This window comes from Arvicanthis niloticus, chromosome 13, assembly GCF_011762505.2.
Source record: "Arvicanthis niloticus isolate mArvNil1 chromosome 13, mArvNil1.pat.X, whole genome shotgun sequence".
NCBI lineage: Eukaryota > Metazoa > Chordata > Mammalia > Rodentia > Muridae > Arvicanthis > Arvicanthis niloticus.
This window is the reverse complement of record NC_047670.1, coordinates 6,288,601-6,312,111: the sequence shown is the minus strand read 5'-3', so window position 1 is coordinate 6,312,111 and position 23,511 is coordinate 6,288,601. Positions and strand designations below refer to the sequence as shown.

General features: G+C 39.5%; 1 protein-coding gene across 2 annotated transcripts; it reads right to left on the bottom strand.

The window, feature by feature from the left end:
- Positions 1–300: 300 nt before the first annotated feature.
- On the bottom strand, positions 301–20,976 carry Snx16 (sorting nexin 16). 2 transcript variants are annotated; one of them, XM_034517292.1, is made up of 8 exons: positions 20,751–20,976; positions 18,688–19,161; positions 16,502–16,588; positions 15,346–15,494; positions 6,965–7,034; positions 2,925–3,061; positions 2,321–2,440; positions 301–1,386 (listed from the first exon to the last, which is right to left on the bottom strand). In XM_034517292.1, exons 2-8 carry the CDS (start codon positions 19,060–19,062, stop codon positions 1,290–1,292), a joined length of 1,035 nt encoding a protein of 344 aa, XP_034373183.1. In that variant the 5' UTR covers positions 19,063–19,161; positions 20,751–20,976; the 3' UTR covers positions 301–1,289. The 2 variants fall into 2 exon arrangements, with proteins under 2 accessions (XP_034373183.1, XP_034373184.1); XM_034517293.2 differs by lacking the exon at positions 20,751–20,976 and adding an exon at positions 20,532–20,671 and having other exon boundaries at positions 1,126–1,386.
- Between the last annotated feature and the right edge of the window lie 2,535 nt (positions 20,977–23,511).

Below are 23,511 nucleotides of genomic sequence, written 5' to 3'. Positions count from 1 at the left end.
TCCAGTAGGTTTTTTCAGAGTTTAGAAACCTTATGTAGTTCAATGCCAACTTGGATTTCAAGATGTTACTGTGATTAAAATGCACACTAAAACTAATATGGAAACAGCAGAAATAGAAAGCATGCAAGTTGCCAGTATCAAAATGAGACAAAGGCATTTCACAGCTGTACAGAGAGCTGAAATAAGACAAATGTTTCACAAGGCTGCTCATAGACCCTGGGAGACTTCTTAGTAATAGTCTAGGCTCTACACCATCCTTCTAGCTACCTCTACTTACTTAAGAAACTCACCCAACTGAACTTGGCACAAATGAGTTTAATTATCATAAAGTGCATCAGTTGGCTAAATACATATAAACAAAACCAGCCATAGTACAGCATAACATCTTCACATACATAGTAATACATATGGAACACTAGGAGTCAAGCTACTTGGGAACTTTGCAGTATATATGGTTAATTTTTTTTTCTTTTTCTATAACTCACTTGCCTCAAAACTATAATATAGTTTGAATAGAATATGCCTTGATTAGCAAAAAGAGGTAGTGTTCTGAATGAGGCAAACCTCAGTGAATTTATGGGTAGAAAATTAAGTTGAAGATTATGCAGAAAATATCCAAGTATAATATATTAATAAACCACGATACTTACAGTAAGTATCTTGACATTAATTAATCATCATTTGAATCAAGGCTATTTTATCGCTTTGCCTATCTAATTATAGCTCTTCAAAACACATTATCTTTGGTTCTAGAAAGTCATCCTCTTTTAAATAGTATTAACATTTCAAATAAGCAATTTTTATCTAGAGATGATAGACATATTAACATTTCAAATTGGATTCTTATTTAGCTTTCCTGTGGTGTTCACTGATTTAAACCTATATTATGTCTGAGATAGAGACATTACCCAGATTCTAACATGCACTTAATTTTCACCTAATATAAGTGGTGATTTAAGACAAGCAAGCACACACACATACACATGCAAACACAGTAGTTTGGAGCAATATACAGGCAAGACACTAATAATTTATATAAAGTATTTAAGAATATGGGCCCTGATAATAATTCTGTTTCTTGTTTCAATATAGTAAATACAATGCTGGATAAAAGACACCGAAAGCAGCAGTGAATATAGTTCCTATTCCAATAACTTAAAAAAAAAACTTTATGTAAACTTTATACACGTGCATTCTTGTTCTCTTCTGTTTCAGTCTCTTAGGGTGGCATTTGCCACTCTGCTGAAATCTGCTGAAATGACGAAGTGGAGGGAGCAGTCACCAGTGTGTTAGTCATCTTCAGTATTATATGCCAACTGTGCGACTTCTATGTCTGCTATCATACTTCCGGCTTCTCTGGAGTTGAAGTGTGGCTTATGATCAGCTCTGTAAAGAAAGGGAGTATGCTAGTGAAGGGGACAGATACATGCTCTCATTTTGTTATCTTCTCAGAGAAAGGATAGTTATACATTTAATGCAATGTAATCATAGATTCAACTAGAAATTCTTTGTGTATTTGTGTGTGAATGTACATGTATGTGCACACTTGTGATCAGAGGTCAACATTAGGTGCCATTCCTCAGATGCTATCCACTTAGACTGTGTTTGTGTGCATGACTTAAGGGAGTTAGCTTTCTCCTTCCACTGAGTGGGACCAAAGAACTGGTTGTGGCTGTCATCCAGGAGGCAAACACAGTTACTCAGTGACCTATCACGGCCTTCTAATTTTCCAAGACAAAGTTGCGTACTGGCCTGGAGTTTGCCAATGGGGCAAGGTTGGCTGGCCAGTAAAGTCTTTTCTTAGGGACAAACTAGGATACTTTAGTCTGTTTTTGTTTGTTTCCTTTCTGATGAGCAGATTCATGACATAGCAACACAAAGTTCATAAACAGTACTCTTAAGATTTAAATGATCAGACTCAGTAAACTAAACATTGTATTCAACTCGACTCAAGCTAAAGTCATCAGAGAGGAAAGAACCTCAATTAGGAAAATGCCTCTTTAAGACTGAGCTGGAGATAGGCCTGTAAGGCATTTTCTTAATTAGTGGTCACAGGAAGTGTCTAGTCCATTGTGGGTGATGACATACATGTGCTAGTGGTCCTGGGTTCTATAAAAAAGCAGGCTGAGCAAGCCAAAGGATTCAAACCAGTAAGCTGCACCGCTCCATGGCCTCTGCATCAGCTCCTGCCTTGTTTGAGTTCCTGTCTTGACTCCCCTCAATGATGAACATGTAAGCCAAGTTAACCCTTTCCTCCCCAGGTTGCTTTTGGTCATGAGTGTTTCACTACAATCATGGTAACCCTAAGACAATTATATACCTAGATTCTTCATCCAGGACATTCCGATTGGCTTGAAGTACTGAGGACTCCACCCTTAGGATCTGCCCACCTTCAGCTCTTGACACATACAGTGATGCTCCAGGTTCTAAGGACAATGTTCTAAAGGTAAGTTACAACAGAAAGTTATTTCTTCTGAATAAGAACAGTGTGCCTTCACTGTCATGAAAACACGCAGCATTCTTAGACTTCAGCTAAGTCTTTGCAGTTATGTGACTAACTGCTAAATGAGGGAACTGATAGTGAAATCATCAGCTGTAATAATTTAGAACCTTTCCCACATGCATTCAGTATATATTGATAGGAAGGCAAACTCCAGCTTTTGTAGTCAGAAGTTTGAAGAAGTCATGTCACCACGGTACATGGAAACACAACACTTTAATCAGCTATAGGTTTATTTTCCTGAGGTTTCTCATCCTTAAATGTTGAGGCTCCTACATTCAATTAGTTTATAAAGAAGTAGGCCAAGAGCCCAGGACTTTTAGAATCCGACATTTCCTAACTCACATTAACATCTAAAGGACACTGAGACTCCAGTGTGAAGAGTCAGACTAGCCAGACTGCAGATACACGTGTCGTGACCCACCTGATTCTGGTCTCTAATGCATCTATGTGAAGTTGCTTTTCCCCAAGCAGTTTCTTCAGAGATTCCACCTCTTTCTGCTTTTCAAGCAGTTCTCTCTGTAAATGGTAGTTAGTCTCTTCTAAAGTCTCACAGAAAGCCTTTACAAAGAACAGGAAGGCAAAGAAAGAAAAATTATGTACCAAAGCATTACCTCTATTACCTCTCTCAAAAACATTACTGAAGAGTCAGCACACAGACATCAAAGTTGTATGTGTAAGCCGGGCAGTGGTGGCGCACGCCTTTAATCCCAGCATTTGGGAGGCAGAGGCAGGTGGATTTCTGAGTTCGAGGCTAGCCTGGTCTACAGAATGAGTTCCAGGACAGCCAGGGCTACACAGAGAAACCCCATCTCGGAAAAACCAAAAAAAAAAAAAAAAAAAAAAAAAAAAGTTGTATGTGTAAAAGTGCAGACAGTTTGTTCTTCACACTTATCTTTTTAGATTACTACTATTTGGCACTCACTTCCCATGCATCAGGGGTACCTGTAAGTTCTCTTCCTTGAGAATAAGTATAGTAGCAAACACTGAAAATGGATATATAATTACAGGTAAAGTAAGAGAATAGCATTTAAGAAAATGAAGAATAGATAATCTGAATAAACCATTTATTAAACACAATAGATTTGGTTATTTAAACTGATAAACTAAAGGAATTACCAGTCAAATTAGTCTTACAGGTACGTTCTATGAAGACTGAAGTAACAAAAGCTATAACAGTATTCAAGTAGCTCTGGAGAACAGAAAAAGAAGAACTATTCCTGAGCTTAGGAAACTAGAATAATCTTGACACTAGAGATAAAAAGAAAAACAATAAATTCAGTAGTTTGATCCAAAATCATTATCATCTAAATTCAGCAATTAAAAATAAAAGTCTTTCATAAACAATTCTTTATCATTTGAAAGTCTATGAATATGATTTGTGCTTATATAAATAAAACCACCAAGCACATGAAAACATATGAGCTACAACACAGCAAACTAAAAATAGGGAATAACTTTCTTAACCACAAAAGGAGACACTAACAAAACTACCAATAGCTTACAGAAAACATCTAACATGACACAGGATTTCTTTAAGGTGAAGAAAAAGTGCAAAGTACGCCCACTGTGAGGGTTTCAATTTATCTTCAAGGATACTGGCAAACACAACAGTAGCGGAAAGCTCCATGTATGACATTAGGGAACAGAGGGAAAACTGTGGATAGTAGTATTGTAAGAGTATAATTACTAATACAGCCAATTCAAAAGGATCTATAAAGATACAGTAGGTATATAAAATAAATATACAAAATCCAACAATTTAATCATAAAAATTTAGATTATAAACCAATTGTCAACAGAATGATGAAATATAAATCCTGTCTTGAAAGTTTAAGGAGAGAAAAAAAAATCAAACTTTTACTGAAGATATTCTCAACTAATATGCAATAGGATTTTCAAAGAATTCACAAGTTAATTATAAAATTTTCATGAAAGAATAAATAGGCAATTTTGAAAAACAAAAACAAAAAACAACACCAACCCCAACATGGAAAATAACCTTTGTGATGCAACCCTTGCGCTTCTAAAGCTACTATAATTAACTGTACAGAACTGGCACGAGAAGGCATGAACTGGAACAGAGCTGACTGGTCACACACAGGCAAGGTGAAAATGATTTATAGTTAACTCATGAAGGAAAGTGAACACTTTAACAAGTGGTACTGGGATGAATGGTCACCCATTTAGAAAAGCCAAGTCAATTAATGTATTGATGCAAAAAGCAAGTTTTACTATCAAAAATGATTTACAGATCACACTTGTAACTTGGACTGCAGTAAAATAAAAATCACAGAAACTATGATGAAGTATGGTAACGGGGCAACTATAGAAGTGGCCTATGTAGCCATTAGTACAGAATAGCTACCAGGTAACCAAGAATTCAACCTAGCCTAGACGAGAGTAGTAATCGTATAAATGAGTGATGGGAAACATTGCTGACAAGATGTGTCAACTGACAGAGCAAAGTTTGAGAATAACTCTCCTAATGTAATGAAGAATACTCTACTTGAAAGGAATGGAAATCATGAGCTCTATGAGTTGAAAAAGTAATAATGCCAACTGTTGCATAGTGTAATATATCTACCTAAAATAGAACTTTTCAAACACATTCTAGGTCAAAATAACAAAATGAGATAAAACTCAGTGACTACATATGCTGCGGAGATGCTAAATGCATCTGATGTGTGCAGCAACCCAATCTTGCAAACAAAGAGAATATATAACTGAGTAAAATTAACTGGAGAAAAATCAACACTTCAGAGTTACACAAACAAGTAAATATTACAAGGAGACTGGGATGAGGGAGGAGGGGCTGCCCAGGACCCGAGACCCCAGCCACCAGGCCCAGGAAGCATGCGTGTGATGAACACGGGGCCACATGTTCATGTATCCCAATCAGATTATTACAAGTCCAAGGCAGATCTTCCAAACAGAGCAGAAATATCCATCATATATACAGAAATGACAATAAAATTAAAGGCTGACTTTTCCTCTAGATTGATAGTGAAGACAAGAAGTGACCCATTGAAGGGGCTGGACGAAAAACAGTCTGTGGGAAAAAGGAAGCTTTGTAGTGTCACATGTTTGTGAGGGATGGAGAAATAGAAACTCTCCTTAACTACCAGTGGGAAACCACTGACGTAAAACTGTCTAGTAGTTTAGAAAAAATTATGAATTTTTTAAAAAGTTAAACATCAGGATACATTACAAGAAAATAATTCCTTTCCCAGGACATAACTCAAAGAGAAAGAAAAGCATGCATGTATCAATGTTTTAAAGAAATTGTCCATAGTGACTTACAATGGAATAAAACTGCAAACCATGTAAGTACCATCCAGATGGGGGCCAGGGAAATGCAATTAGTGCATGCATTAAAAAATGAAAGAAGAATGAAAAGTGGTGATGGAAGCTATCCAGTGGGATAGCCTATAAACATGCTGGTGAAGGAAAGCAGCAGAGATCAAATATGTAAGCTTTGTCATGCACATCATATACCCAAAAGATTATGCTCATTGTATGTGAATTATATGTATAAACACGCCTTACATTATTACATGAAACAGAAAATGCAAATTTATAGGGAAGAAAAGCAAATTATGGGTTGTCTTGGGCTAGGGGTGCAGACTGTAAAATATTTTTAGAAAGTTTTTTTGAGGAAATTTAACTATTCTAAAACTAAATTATGATGATACCACAGCTGTATAAATACTAAAAATTACTAAGCTGTATATTTACAGTGAAATAACAAAATAACAAATGAATAAAGCTTTTGAAGGTTTTACTTCGATAAAGCTATTTTTAAAAAAGCTACAGCATTTATTCCGATACAAGTGCTACAGTTTAACTGCACAAAACTACAAGCCTACCAATTAAATTGGTTTCATTTAAATGCCATTAAACATTTGGGGGTAAACTTGCATAAAATTCTAGCTAATCTATTATTACCAAATCTGTTTTGTGAATCTAGCCTATTGCTTCAAGAAATGGACCACTTTAACGCGTCAATTATTGTAATTTGAGTATCATCAAACATGAGCTGAATTGCTAACAAGACAATCCCATCCACCGCAGAGGATCAGCTCAATTTGAATGTAACAGTAGGCTCCTCACCTGCATACCTTAGATAGGGACCGCTCATCACAAAATCGTAGTGCTAAATGAAGTGAATCTAAATTCCTGTGGCATTTTATTCATTTTTGAAGCAGTAAGACTAAGTAGAAAGGATTTAATTTTAGATTTTTATTCATTACATGCTACTACAATTTTTATCTGTTCACTAAACTAGGTCCATGTTTTTCAATGAAAGAAACCTTTGATTCAAATATTAAAAGCTGTCTGTATAAAATCACTGTAGTTTGAACTGATAATAATTTGCTGTTTGCCGATCCATCAAAGAACCAACGTAGTAATTGTACTGTATTATTTATTTTTCTTTCACGTGACATATAATACAGCACTTACCCTGCTTTCTTCTAGGCTATCAAATGGACCTGGTGGATCATCCAGACAAAGAAATTCTCTCACTGCAAGGCTTTCAAAGGCAAAAAAATTAGCTGGCATACAAATAAATTTACAAAAGACAGCAGAACACAAAAGACACATTGAAGCTATACAGTGTGTGAGGCAAATGATTTTGTAGATAATATAAAAATGAACAATTTGTTTGTGTCTTTACATAAGTAGCCACATGCAAATACCAGGCTATAAAGCATAGAAAGGTTTTACTAAAGTTATTTGATCTTACAAACGTAAATAAAAACCCCAAGATTCCTGTTACATACAGACCATATCACCACCAGCACAATTCAGAATAATGGTAGAGGACAGCAGCCTGAGTAGCAGACCTCACTCTTGACTTTCAAGGAGGCAGGAGGACTGACAGCTGCACAGGGGTCATCTTGTTATGAAGGAAAGCAATTCTTATTTTATATTCTCCTAAAGTCTAGGAAGCCTTTACTCTGAAATACCTTAAAGACTGCCCTTGCTATGTTTATGATTTCATATACACATTCCCCCAGATATGAAGAGGACAACTCTGACCATCTCTTAATTAGCAATTGTTTTATATAATGAAATATTCTCAGATATACTTTGTATCATCAGCAGTCTGTAGCAGGATATTTGTTCTGCTACATTGTATTGCCAGTGGAGCTCCGTGATTAGGCAGTAGAGGAGGTGGAACTAGAAGAGAGGAATGGGAGGGGAGAAAAGAGGAAGAGAAGGGGAGAAAGATAGGGAGGGGAGAAGAAGGAGGCTATGGACCATGGAGAACCACGGATGGGTCGAAAGCTGTCCTGGGTAGCAACTTCTATCAAAAGGTTAGATATTGGGTAACAAACAACTCTAATTGTGTGGGCATCTTGTTAACTGAGCATTTCTAAATATACAAATCCTTTAGATAATCATTAAGCTTTAAGAGTCTCATTTCTATGGGGTAATGCGAGGATGGCAGATACTGTCTGGGGTTCAGCCAATCTTGTGGATGCAGTGTGGTGGATTGACAGAGCCATTCCCCTTGCTGGTGTCTCATGGGTCTAGTTGTGGCACACTTGACCTCTGGCCACTTCTAGCTGTGGTGCCCTTCTTCTGGCTGGTTCTAGTGAGGAACATGGCAGCCAGAGCTAAGCAGAGCCACCCCGACGATTAGATAGCTGGCCTGTGCCAAGGCTTTTCTAAATATCCCCCCTATAGCAGTGGGTTAAGACAGCGGACCATCAAACTTCCTCACAATAAACACACTCTCTTCCAAACAGCAATTGCAGGCCTAAGAGATAACTTGACATAACTTAACATATATGTGTAATTTCTTTTTTTTTTTTTTGTCCAGCAATGTGCAATTTCTTATTTGTAAAAGGCAAGAATATGATTAACTAACACACTATATAAAGGACATGCCACACTGTGTTGAAAAGAGAATAGGGTTTTGGGGTCATACTGGGCCAGAGAGGTTTATAATGACAAAGCTGTGTAATCATGAAGAGGTAAGTTGGATATTCAGTGAGATCTCTTTAAAAGAAAAATAGGGATATTAAAAGTAGTATTAAGAAAATAAAAGTCTAAAGACAGAACAAAGAAGCTGATGGTAAGCAGGCTCTAGACTGTCAAGTCTCTACATTATGGGGGAAAGGACACATGGAAGATCTTCACTGTGATACAGCTGAATCAACCGCTTATCATGCTTTTTGTTCCCTTTACACTTCAGGCAACAACAGGTGATGCGCCATTTCTGTTTTGTATAGAAACAACCCTGTGAGTGAATAAGTTATTTCTTTTACTAAATAATAAATTTGTCTCCCTAAAACTTCTACTTCCAAATCTTTGTTCAGCTCTTTGAATTAAACAGGGTACCCCAAATTGTTTACATGATACCACCAAGCATTGAGGATGGTCCCCACTTCCTCCAGTGCTTCATTTTCTAGAAGCATCACCAATGTACTAACACTTGTACACTGTGTCACACTGTTCTCCCACTCAGTGCTCTGAAAGGCAAAGTACTTCTTTATCTCTGAAATGATATCAAAGTCTATATAGAAAAATGACCTTTTCAGTCACATAGTGCAAGCGGTAGAGACAGACCCTAAATTTGTCTTCTGAGAATAAGTCTGCACCCCTTTCTATCTGAAAATGATTTTGTCTTATGTATTGGTTATATTAAATACTTCCTTGCAGGCCACCCCTCTCTGAACACATTAAATTTGTATTACCACTCTCAAGTTCTGGTATTGAGAATACTGCAAGTGGTTTAACAGCACAAAGGAGAAGAAGATTATCAGTGATGTAGAAATTATAACCCCACCGACCAATTCTGTCTATGACGTACCCACAGGTAGATAAAAGTGAAGTAAGGCTTCTGAAGTAGTGGGAAGTGTGGTCCAGGGAGCTCAGGCAGATTCTGATCACCTGCACCTGGAAACCTTTAGGCTACTAGAATCTGTACTCATCAGTGTGGTCCTCTGTGACCAGTAGTTCAAAATCCCATCTATAGTTCCTCTAGCAAGAGGGAATTGAGCTTAGGTCTCAAGAGCTGGCATAGAACAATTACCTAGACTAGTGTTAACTTTCTTTACGACACTCTAGCAACCTATATCCTTGTGTTTAGAGCACTGTCTCATGCTGACCATCGTCTACTCATGCCGACTCTTATCCTGGATCAGCCTTCCCATCCCAAACTGACTCTTATGCTTCATGGTCCAGCGTATTTATTATTATCCGCAAATGCTTCTCATTAGTTGCCCACCCCCACTCCCCACCCCCAGCACATCCCACTCTTTCCCTGATAGTCTGGTGCAATGTCTGAAAGCTTTTTTCCCACAGGACTTCTCAAGGTTTAACTGGTAGATTAAAGAGTTTAAAAGGAGAAAACCACTGGAAATAGGATATGAAATAATTGTGAAGACTTAGAACAGTAAACACTGCTAGGGCACATAAGGATGAAATGATGTCACCGTAGGAGAGAGCATTAGACAGCTGTGTTTTAACTGACACTGCAAATAACTGCACTTTACAAATCAAATTTCATGTTGTTCCCAGCATATGACCTGTAGGCTTGATTTCTGTAGTTTGATTAGAAAATTCTCTTTCATCTGACAAACCCTTCTTAACTGTTTCAAAGATGGGCCAAATATCATCATTTCTTTAGAGACCAGCTCAAACGTCATCCCATGGTAAATGTTGACAGTCCTCCCACTAACAGATGTATTTTGTCCATTATCACCTTTGGGGACACATCTTCTCACTTAGATTTAATACAGGACTGGCACCTAACTGATCTTTGTGTAGCCATACTTCTACACAATAAGCTCTACGTAAATATTTGTTGAACAGGTAAAATTTCTAATAAGCCCTGGTACCATGAAAATAGTCTGTTTTTGCTTTGTGTTTTATAAGTAGATCTGAACACAATACTCTCCATACTTTTTTTTTTTTTTTTTTGGTTTTTCGAGACAGGGTTTCTCTGTGTAGTCCTGGCTGTCCTGGAACTCACTCTGTAGACCAGGCTGGCCTTGAACTCAGAAATCTGCCTGCCTCTGCCTCCCGAGTGCTGGGATTAAAGGCGTGCGCCACCACTGCCCGGCCTCTCCATACTTTTAAGCTAGCATTTCTTAATTTCCATTCCTCTTCTCTCCGTTTTGGCCCGTCCCGGCTGGAGCAGTTCTAACAGCACTAAGAGCTGGCAGCTGTCGGATGACAACAGCTGTGCTGTGGGCACACGGGCGATCAGAGCGCTAAGTGTGCAGTGTATCAGAAGGAAAAGCTAGAGAGGCTTAATACATGAACAATTATCTGGATGTACAAAGATACACTAAAGGTTATCTATCGTCAATTGTGTTTAATGGTTTTGGTGATTTGATGTGTCTGTGCGCTGTACACATAGTGCTCTTGGAGAGGAGAAGAAATCACCAGATGCCCTGGAACTGGAGTTACACATGGTTGTCAGCTGCCATCTGGGTGCTGAAATTTGGTCCCTTGGAAGTGCAGTCAATGCTATTAACCACTGAGCCAACACTCCAGCACAAACACATGCACACACATGTGAACACATACCCACGCCCACGCCCACAGTGTCTCTTCCATAGGCCAGGCTGGTCTGTAAATTGAGGTCCCCCTGCCTCACTCACTGAGTGCTTGGAGTGTAAAGTACACACTATATGTTTCTTAGTAGTAATCTATAAGTGACATTTAATAAAGTGTAGAACTTTGTCTGTTCTTTTCCCCCTTGGGGGAAATTTATTCTGTTCCCTTTTCAGCATAAAGGAAATGAAAAGATTCTTCTATCCTGTATTTTTAAATATAATAAAGCCTTTGACCTGAGATGGAGGAGGCCATGACATCTTGCACAGATGTCATGTGCAGGAGGAACAGTACCAACGAGAGCAGAGCTGCTGTAAGTAAGTCAGCCTCTGACAGGCTGAGAAGCAGGCACCGTGTTTACAGAAGAAACAGTCAGGATAGGTGGAGACAACACAAAAGCAAATCAGGGAAGTACTAGGAAGCTTTTGAATCTGTACATAGCCTTAGGCAGCCTCAGACTTACAGCACACGTTTCTGATCATACAGTTTCCTCCCCCAATCTCAACCTTACTTTCTAGCACACAAATCCTACAGTTCCTACAGATACAAATTCTAGTTCTGCTCCTCCCTTCTAGCACTTTAATACTCTGCATCACACAGAACAGCAACACACAGACTTCCTTCTTTTACTCAAACAGTTGCCCAAGTTCTCTATGTGACATGTGACCACGCAGCTGCGGGGCTGACATAAATCAGCCTTGTCTTCACGTTCTCATGCTAACTATTTAAGGAACCTCTTTCACTGTAAGACCATGTTAAATATCACACAGAAAAAAATGTATAATTTATCACAAAGAAAAGTACTCTATTTTCAGCCTAATATCAGTTCTTAAGTGGATTTCCTAGATGTCTCATGATGTACAACAAAAGCAGTAATAGAGCTAGATCAATAAGTGTAAGGTAAACTGAATACTTCCTACGTTTTCATGCTCCTACATGTTAAGACAATGAAAACTTTCACCAACTTACTTGGTAAGAAACTTTCATTTTCCTCAAGTGCACATTTATGAATTGAGGACAGCTCAGTGTGCTGTTTCAGGAATCATTTAGATTGATTTTGTGTAAGTGCCCTGTCTGCATGTATGTAAGTATAGGATGTACATGCCACCTGCGTAGGGCAGAGAGGTCTTATGTTGCCTGGAACTGGAGTAATAGATATTCCTAAAAACCACCAGACAAACTGAACCAAGGTCCTCTGCAAGAGGAACAAGTGCTCTTAACCACTGAGCCAACTCTCTTCCAGTTTTAGGAATTCTGAATGTCTCTAACAAAGCAAACTTCTTTTTACCTTTCTTATTTACTTACCTTTTTTTTTTTTTTTTTTTTTTTTTTTTTGAGACAGGCTCTCTCTACATAGCCCTGGCTGTCCTGGAACTCACCAGCCTGGCCTTGCACTCACAGAGATCTACCTTCCTTTTCCTTAAGTACTGGGATTAAAGGCATGTTCCACCATGCCTGGTTTAAGTCTACTCTTTTTTGGGCACTTCTGGGTTCAAAGCCACAGCCCTGTGCATGTAAGATACATGTTCTCTACTGACCCTCCCTTTTTTCTTCCTGATAAGACGATTTGGTATATTTAATTTTATCTATTTTATTTTTTGATATGGCCTTTCTAGACAGCCAGGCTTAACTCAAACATACAAAATCTCCAGCCTTTACTTTCCAAGTGCTAGTATTCCAGGCTCCTGTACTACACACCTGGCTGCAATTCCTAACTTTTAATGACCGAAATCTATTACTGGTAATTTAAAAAATAGTTACATTTTGCTAGTTAAAAATAAAATTATAAAAAAGGTTATTTAAAGTGGCCCCTAGAGAGTGTAATTTAGCACATTTTCAGTATAAAGACTTACTGAATATGGGGCAACAGAACAGAGAAAGCATGTATGGATTTCTTATAGTTTTTTTTTTTAATGATATGAGATAAACTTTAAAGGCCTTTAATGATGTATGTACACTAGTTTTTGTTAGTAGTTTTCCTAAAATGTAAATTTATATTCCTCAAAAAATATATATCTCTTTATAGTCTCATTGGTACAAACTCCTCTTTTCTAATAGACTGCCAACAGTCCTGCCATTCATTCATTCATTCATTCATTCATTCATTCATTCATTTGACACTGAAAACTAACTGAGTCAGCACTGTGAGAAGCTCGGAATGCTGTCCAAGGAATGAAATAACCACATAACAAGATTTTAAAATCTGGTGAAAGAAAACCAAGTAATAAAAAAATAATGTGCAAAGCAAAACATGAAGAAAGTCAAGTACCACCCAACCTTTCTTAACTGGGATTCCCAGGAGAACTAAACTACATAGTGACGACTTAAGTGTTATCTTCTCAATTCTTCAGACTGGTAGAAAGCTAGTATCATCCTACCTAGAAGTACAGAAGCTCATTACATACCAAAGGTATCTTAAAGCACTAGGACACAACTTTCAAACCAGCGGAGGCCTCCTACAAATAGAGAGACTTGGTTTTGGTAATGGAGAGGCAAAGTGTTAGTCAAAAAGGCCAGTGACCTAACAAAGTGAAGTCTATGCTGAAAGTTTGGGAATGTGCAGGAATTACAGTGGAGTAGCAGTTTGAAATGCTGCCTTTGTAGAAAACAAAGACCAAGAAGCATGTTAGTGTTAGACGACGAGGAGATGGTTATGGCAGATGCACACAGAATGGGTGAGTGGAAGAATAACAAATGCATTGCTGGAAAGATAGGCAAGGAGGCTGGGACCAGAATGACCTCATCAAACTGTATTGCACAAAGACCAGAGGCTGTGGTGAGCTACAGAAATACGAGTGAGTGAGGAGAGGAAGATAGGAGAAAAGACTACAGCAATTAAGGTAAGACCTGTTTGCACTAGGATGAAGATGGCAGTGACGGAGAAGAAGTAGACAAATCTGGATGGGTCCTAAGGGAAGAGATTAAAGGATGTGTGGAAGATGACTTGCAGGTCTACGGACAATGATGCTGGAAAGGGGGACAAATGCCTGAAGCCTATTCTTCAAGCTGAGGTAGCACACACTGAAGAGCAAGATGCTCACACAGAGTATACAGGTCTCATGGAAGGCTGAAGGTGATATGCATAAAGATGGAATGAGAGAAAGGGAGAAAGTGATAGGTTTCTTTGTTATTGTCCATCACTGTTTAAAAACTGCACACAGCCATGTTGTGGACTTGGTTTATTGCATGCATTATGTTATTTGGGAATCCTGCATGTAAGATACTGAGAGTCCCTGACCCCAGCTGGTTCTGATTGGTGAATAAAGTTGCTAGTGGCCAATGGGGAAAGGGGACCAAAGAAGAAGCAGAACCACTATGCTGGGGAAGCAGAAAGGTCAGGCCTGAGAAGTGCAGGACAGAGAGATAGCCAACACGTAAGAGTTGGGGAATCATAGCCCATGAGGGCCGAAGGCTGAGCTGGCCAGGATGGAATACAGGATTTAGTACGTAATAATTTAGGAGTATCATTGGGGAGAGTGTGCTAGCCATGTGGAGGTTTGGGAGTGGCCCCGCCATTGAGCTGCTTAAAGCATTATTAACTATAAGGCTGTGTGTGTGTGTGTGTGTGTGTGTGTGTGTGTGTGTGTGTGTGTCGCGCACGTGTCTTTCATTTGAGAATCTAGAATACTGGCACAGGTAGCAAAGAACTCACTGCTGCTGCTGGGAATTAGCGCGGATTATTCAACTATCACAACACAGCTACAGACTCATACTGTATGTTCCTGTTCACCACAAATGCTCTCTGTATGTTTTTAAAATTGTTCTAATAACACAAATCCTTCAAGAAATATATTTCATTGATTTTCTTATATTCAGAAGTCAAAAAAGAAAATCTTTGATCCTTCTCTACTATTCAATGCGTCCAGAAATTTTATTTTACTACACGAATTAATCTACATTCCTGATTTTTATATTACTTGGAAAAGATATCAAAAATTAGCCTCAAAATTATTTTTACATTAACCAAAAATGGACTATTATGTGAGACATTTTGTCTAAATGATTACTAACTAACATGTCTGACACTAAAATCAAGTTTACAGCTTGAGAACATTGTGCACTGATATTTTTCTCTTCACATTTAAAGTTTCAATAAAAATGAAATGCTAAATAAAATCAACTGAAAGAAAGCAAGAAAATTCCATGTATTTGAGAAGCAATTACATCCCCACCCTCCAATATATGCTGATACGAAGTTGATCCTAAATTTATTCAGTTTAAAATTGTTTTTGAAATGATTTTACAATTTCTTGTTTCAATTTGTTACATACCAATTAGCAATGTCCTTGTGAGCTACTAAGTTTTGAAGAAATGCTTGTAATCCTAATTGTCTATCTTCTAGAAAGTCCGCATTGTAATTATCTTTAAACCAGCGTTTTGGAGGAAGTGCTAATCGAAAGCCTGGAAACATCTCTTTTAACTGAAAGAGAGAGAGAGAGAGAGAGAGAGAGAGAGAGAGAGAGAGAGAGAGAGAATATGAATATTTAACTCAGTTACATGAATGGAATACTGTTCTATACCATAGACTATTTGAAATTATTCACCAAACAAGCTTATGATAATTAAACCAGTGTTTTCTGTTGCTCCCTGTTATCTTCCAGAAGTGTGTGTGTGCAGGCATTCCAGTTGCTCCACCCCTTGCCCGGACATGGTCTTTTCTACTTTCTCATGCCAGGCATCCTGGTAGATAACAAGTAGGATTCACTGCAGCTATAATTACATTTCTGGTTTCATAAATATTGTTAAATGCTGCCTAACTGGCTTTTTTGGTACAGTATGTATGCATTGTTATCTTTTCTGGTGCATTATGTATTCAACTTCTGACTAACTTTAAAAAAGCTAGTCAAACTTTAAAAATAGACCAACCACAAACAAGAATGGATCCATGCCCTAAGAACGATCTCTGGCTAACAGAAATCAATCAAACAAGTGCCTTACCCTACAACATTCAGAAACCAAGCTCTGACCAAAACTTGAATGAGCTTGGAAGCTGATTTTTCCCCAGGGACACCAGGTAAGAGTCCAGCTGGACAAAGGCTTGACTGTCAGTTTGTCTGGTCCTGAAGAGCAACCGCACCCCTATCCCAATCACTATTAACAAGAGTCTTAACAATGCAGGCACCAATACAACTAATATTAACATTGCAGACTTCTGTTCACTTTCCTTTTATTGTAAGTGATGCTAAGTAGATTTCCTCAAACATTTGAGGTTATATAATCATATATGAAATAGATCAGAATGATTTTTCATAAATGTGTAGCTAACTGTGCAGATGACACTAATGATTACTATAGTAAAATGAACTACATGATGTTCCTATGAACCCAGTAAGACTTAATAACTTACAGGAAGCTACACACAGTGAAGATATAGGGAACAGACCCATAACTGACAATCGAAGGCAGCTCGGGGGACTGACTACTTACTTTGTCATTAAGCCTGGAGAAGTCGGTGTATCTTCTGAAAACTACCCAGCTTTCTTCTGGGCTTTTCTTCACTAGGATTTTATATACCTAGAAAGAGAGAAAGGAAGAGAGACAGAGACAGGCAGGGGATATTGAGAAAGGGGAGAGGTAGAAAGGGGGAACAGAGAAAGGAAGAAATCAAACATCTGTAGAAAACTTTACTTGATATATCAAGCAATCTTTATGCAAGAAATACAAAATCATTTAGAGAATCAAATGTATGGATATGAAGACAGCAAATTAAGTTTTTAAAGCATGATCAAGACAAAATGCCACAGCACAAGTGTGGAGGTCAGAGAGCAACATTCAGGAACTGTTCTCTGGTTCTACCACGTGGGACCTGGCCACGTGGTAACTAAGGCCACGAGGCTTGGCAGCAAGCACTTTTACTCACCGAGCCAATTCACCAGCTCGGAGCTATATCGTAGCAGCACCAACTTGGAGGTTAAGGTTCAACATATGAATCTAGGCATATACAAGCATTCATACCCTAGGATACTATTCCTTTCATACAATGGGTAGGTGAGTGTAAAGAAATAGCCATCAAGGTGTAATTGGTAAAATGTCTCTTCCTATTCCAGCAGTATAACTGCATCCTATGTACTAGACTCTTCAAAACTCATCTCAACTGTTTTCCGTGGAGGGCCTCTCCTCCAGGCATTCGTTAATGGCATGAAGCAGCAGAATAAACATAAAAACCATATAGTTCAAGAAAATCAAAAAACAAACTGTGTGATTTAATGTAACCTTAGCAAGGTTAATGATAAACACATACAGGCCAATGTGCACAAGCACACGATATTAACGTATTTAAAGCAAGCTGGGAATGGTGGCCCATGCTTAAACCCAATACTTAGGGGCAGAGGGAAGCAGATCTGCATGAGTTCAAGGCTAGCCCGGTCTACACAGTGAGTTCCAGGAACAACCAGGACTACATGGAGAAACCCTGTCTCCAAATATCAAAAAAGAAACAAAATAAAACCAAATCCAAAAATATTAAAGCTAGATAGACTTGAAAAAAATCAGTTAAAAAATGGAAAACAAATGTAGATCTCTTCTACGAATATCACACGGCTGTGCCAGACAGAAATCCGACTCTGCATGGCCTCTGCATGGACATTTCAAAACATTATTAGGAGGAATTCAAGACAAATATTGATGGGTTCATCAGATATTTAAGGACAGTACTGTGAATAGGATGTTCTTTCCAGCTGGTTTACAGGCATAACAAATCTTAGTGCATAGGGAGAGTAGCACAGGCTATCCAGAGAAACAACAGTGTGCTGAAAGTACTGGGTGTCAGCATCTACTAACTGCTTCACTAATTAGGATTCTGGCACTGGTAAACGGCAGAAAAGTGGCGCACAGGAGATTCACCTTTATATGCCACAAGAAACATTGGAAATGAAGGCTTTTAGCTATGTGCCTGATTAAGTGATTTCCAGAAAAATATAAATGGTTGGGCCTTTCATCACAACATGGACTTAAGAATCACTCCTGGATGGTCTGTAGATATAAATGTTAAAGTTTATAACAAAAAACTGTTAGACAAAAATATGGGCAACATCCTCACAGCATTATAGGAAGTACAGACTACAGAGAAGAGCTAGCCAGAGCCTAGTCTAGAACACAGAAAACTGCAAAATGGAGACGTACAGAATGTACAAGAAATTATCCAAATAGCCAAAAAGGTTTGAGCGTTTTATGTCACTAGTCATTAAGTTACTCACATTTTATATAAACTAGAAAGCATAAAATAAGAAGGAAGGAAAAAGCCAACACTAGGGAGGTGAGAAACTAGTGGAAATCCCACACTACAGTGATAGCCCACATACAGAGCATGGCTCCCCAGTGTTTACAATGCTGGGCTACAGAACTAACAACTTTACTCCTAAGAAGACTGTAAATGGAAATGTGTCCATGGACTTCTCAAGTGATCGGTACTAAATGATTACAGCAGTTGTGTCAAAAAGAACCTCAAAAAAACAAGTATTGCCAGCAATAAAAACGAGCTACCTAAATTCATGCAAGATTAAGGGTGACTCTCATAAACATAATGTCAAAACAAAACTGGATCCCAAAAACTATATGGTCAAGAATCTGAAGTATAAGCTTGCCTTAATCAGCACATATAAGCCAATACTTACAGTAAATTTGGCCCGCTCTTCCATAACCTCATAACCTAGAATTGTAGGTGTTGAAGGTCTATCTTCCCAATTCACTGCATCAGGATGCTGTTCTTCAGTGTCTCTTGGTCTAGTGGAATATTCAATGGATGAATCTGTACCTGTAAATTTAGTCCTAATGAGAGGACTGCCACAGACTGATGATATATTGTCCATCTGATCCTGGACATTCGTCTGCTTAAAACTGCCCACATTTGAGTCTTCTAACTGGCCTTTAGAAGAGTTTGAGCTTGTCGACACACTACCAAAAGAAGAACTCCTTTGATTTCTGTTGTTTGTAAAGCTGGAAGCAGAGTTTCCTATTGGCATTGGAACTGGGACATAAGGGGTTGCCATCTTCTTTGGTCTTGGCAACAAACTTGTTCACCTTTGAGTCCAAACACTTAAAGAACAACCGGTACACAGTTCATTGTTTTCTTCTTAGGCATTTACTATCTAAGAATGAGAAGGACATATTGAAGGATTAGTCTTTAACCTAGAACTCAATCCAAAAGAAAACAAATTCTCTTAATTTGTGACACTCAAGTTACTTATGAAGACATATGTCTAATGCCATCCTTAAATCTGATTTATCTCTGTGGACTCTTGTTTACATGGTAAAGAGAACAAACTTGTTTTACATCTCTTTCTTGACCCTCATGATATACTTTTTTTTTTTTTTTTTTTGGTCTACTTTCCTTTGTTTTTTTGCAATATTCATTTTAAATGGACTTAATCCCAATATACATACAAACATATTCCCTGTCCACTCTCACCAATAAAAAAAGAAAGAAGCTTTGCCATCCTGGTAGTACTATATGCGAAAAAAGTCATTTGTTTTACTTTTTTATACAATTACTGAAACTCCCAAGAATTTACATAGGCTAATCACAGTCGGTCAGAAGTTTAGATTATTATTAAGGAATGCTCTTTCGTGTATTTGAGACTTGCAAATGCTATGCATGTATTCTAAATCTCTTTCCTAAAAAAAAAAATGTTAATTTTTAGACAGGGTCTCACTACCTTACCTAGTTGCTGCCTGTGAAATTGCCCCGTAGGCTTTGACTTTTGTTATTGCCGCAGCCTCCAGAGGTGCTGGGATACACACCTGCACCACCACAAGGCCAACAACAACTGTTTTGAAAGTAACATTTTTTTTAAAACTTAGAATCAAATATATTTCAAAAGTAAACTTGATCAAGTTAATGAAAAAAAAAAAAAAAACGGGGTGGGGTCGGGGGTAATCAGGTTTACAGTCAGCCAAATTAAATGATTAAAACTTTTGCTTTAGCTTCTAGATGATTAATTCTCAATAACCCAAGGTCCAAAAGATGGTTGTATTTTATGTCAGAATAACGTTGTAGAGTAAAGAAGTAATGATTTACCATTACGTCGTTAAGTAATAAACTCAGAAATTTAAGTGCAGACCAGGAGAAATGACAGGTCTATTTATACACAGCAACAGGGGATCTACCAGCCCAACTTTATTTGCCCTGCTCCTAGCAAGCTGTCTCCTCTGGACGTGGGAAGACGCTGAGACAGGGTGTTGAACCTTACGGTCGATCATTCAAGAAACTTGAGCGGCAGATCCACCTCTTGGGTTCTTCCCGATCCCCCGTCTCCTCCCCAAAAGAATAACTGAGAAGGATTCTCCTAGTTCCCAGCGCTGGCCTCTGACATCTGCCACCTGAGGCCCCGGGCTGCCAAGGGCGGCCTAAGTGTGCGCCCCGGGACTCCCACCCGCGGGAGTGCCGAGCCCGCGGAGGGCGTGTCGCGCTCTTCCGGGGCGCCCGACGTCCGTCCCCCGGAGGATGCTCCCGCGCTACCTGTGGGATGGGTGACAGCACGGTGGCGGAACGCAGGCCCGGGGGGCCCCGGCTGGGCGGTGTGGTCGGCGCGGGCCGCGACCCCTCAGGCCGGGTTCCGGCGCCCCCGGCTCTCCCGGGCGACCGCGGGTCAGGCGCGGCCGGGGGTGCGGCGGGCTCCGGGCTCCTCCGCGTCCCCGCAGCCTCCAGCGCGCCCGCCGTCCGGGCGGCAGGTCCTACCTCGGCGCGCTCTGCGACCACGCGCTGTCAGCTGGAGGACGGCGGCTCCTCTTCGACGGCGGCGGGTCGCGTCCGGCCCGGGCACTCGGACTCCTCACGTGACCCTCGGCCCCGGCGCGCCCGCTCCGCTCCGCGCCTAGGCTCCGCCACCCGGCTGGTTCCCGCGAACCGGAGGGAAAGGATGGCCTGAAGTGGGAGGCGGAGGTATGCCGCCCCCGGAAGTGACGCCACACCACGGCGCCGCCCCCGGAGGGTCACGCTAGAATTGTTGGTCCCAGTCCCTGCAGTGGCCTGAACAAATCTAATTCCATCACCGGTAATCGACAGTTTTTTTTTTTTTTCACAGACTTCATTACTAAAAGTGAGTTTCTGAGAAATGGGGCTACAATATCTAGTTTGCCAAGTATCTGACGAGAAGACTTCAATTCCCAGGAGGCACTTTGTGTAACATAGGTTCAGGCTCGAGCTTTGCATCGTGGGACTTGTAGTTTTTTTTTACTGGTTTGGGCTCTAGAAGGTCGTTTTCTATAATTAGCCTCTTTGATGGATTGAAAACTGATTTGAAGACTAGGCAGATAGAACACTATTTTATTGTCTATTCGTCGCTGTAATTTAGGACTATGGTAAAGATTCCTGAATTTCTTAGTAATTTATCCAAGTGAAAACAGTGTTAGGCTGCTTAGATTTGCTCATTTGAAAACCTATAGTGTTTCGGCAACACTATTATTTAATGATTATATATCGAAGTTTACAGAACCATTTATCAGTAAAATTGGGCCGTCTGATTTAAAGATTATTCCATGATTTCTAGAGTTTCGGAGCAATACCAAGAAAGGGAAAATTTGGTGATTCCAAAATGGTTATATGATTTCTGACACAGGTGTAGCTTTTATTGGAGAAATGAGTATGAGTGAAACAGAATTCTTTGAAAACATAAAGCCATTTTTCAGGATGAAATTGACAATTTTGTCCTTGAGTAATATTAAATAAGGGAAGAAAACATAAAGCAAAGAAAAATGAACCTTGGAATATCTTCCTTAATATGGATAGGGCTACAGGGGGCCAAGGAAAGAAAAAGTTTCAAGAAATAAGAGTGTACAGGTAGCCGGGTGGTGGTGGCGCACGCCTTTAATGCTAGCACTTGGGAGGCAGAGGCAGGCGGATTTCTGAGTTCGAGGCCAGCCTGGTCTACAGAGTGAGTTCCAGGACAGCCAGGGCTACACAGAGAAACCCTGTCTCAAAAAACCAAAACAAACATACAAAACAACAAAAAAACACAATTGTATAGGTATCATAATTTGAAGGAAGATGAAGATCTTGTAAAGGTTGTTGGAATTGTTCAAGAGTAATTTTTATCTTACAGATTATTGAATGGAACATAGCAGGATATACATACATACATACATACATATACACACATATACATATATACATATGCATATATCGCATATTTTCTGGTATTCATAAATGGCTATATTTTGCTTTCAGAAACTAGCTAAATAGATTTAGTAATCAAGGAAGAACATTCTGTGTGTTGTCAGATAAGAGCTACTACATTGTCATAGTCTAAGAGGGCGTTTGAGTTCACCCAGGCTATCGTTAAATATGATGTATAGCTATTATTAGCCTGAGGTGATAGTGGGGAGGGAGGGAAGAAGATGTAAAAACCACAGGAGAAAGCAGGAATTTGAGATGGGAAGGTGTATTTCCCATTCCTAAGGAATCGCTCTGTCTTCTGTACATTTGGCCTCTCTGTGGCTAGGTTTATATCCCTGTTCATATACATTTTCATTAAACTGTTTTTTTTTTTTCAAGTAGCATATTTGATCCACCTTGTGTCAAACGGGAGCTCTTTCCAAAGTGTTGGGGGCCAACTTTTAGCAGAAAGCGGCTATCAGCTTTGCAGCCATCTTGAGCCATATACCCTGACATGAGACTTGGATTACAATAGCCTACAACAGCTGAGCACACTCCGATAATCTTGGTTTAGATACCTTGAGTGTGTGAGATTAAAGGTGTGTGAGATTAAAGGTGTGTGACTTAAGAGTGACCTAGAGATCAGATTTAGAGACAAGACCTAAGGGCATGATTAAAGGTGTGACTTAGACGCATGGTTTAGATGTGAGACATATAAAAGGCAGAGACAGAACAGAACTGAGAATTAGACATGGACAGAGGAGACACTTTTAGGAGACACTTCAGGCAGTACAACTTGAAGTTAGTTATTAGACATTAGGCACTTGGCACTTGGAAGAAGAAACTTGGAACTTGGAGGCACTAGGGACTAGGAACTAGGGACTAGGAACTCAAGACTTGGGACATGGACTAGGAAGAGAGACTGAAGAATAAACGTGATTGAAACACACTCTGTCTGGTCTCCATTCTTTGAGTCTGCCCTCACCCTCTCTTTTGCTGAACCCCGACCTGCAGACTGGAGTGGCAGCTTGGGCCGGAATACAGTGGTCACCCAAACGTGGGGCAGCCCGGGCCTCAATATTTTGCTTGGGCCTCAAATTTTTGGCCGCCCGAACGTGGGGCTAGTGCGGCTCCCAACATTTTTAGGCCGCCCAAAGTGGGGCAGCCTAGGCCCCAACATTTTTTGGCGCCTGAACAGGGACTAGTGGGGTTCTCAACACCAAAGAATTAAAAAGAAGGTGTGGCTGAGCAAAGGCACAAGACTGATGTCACAGAAACCAACGTCATAGGAGTATCTGTGGTGAGAAGTCCTCGAAAGCCCCATTGCTAATTTCTCTAAGATGAA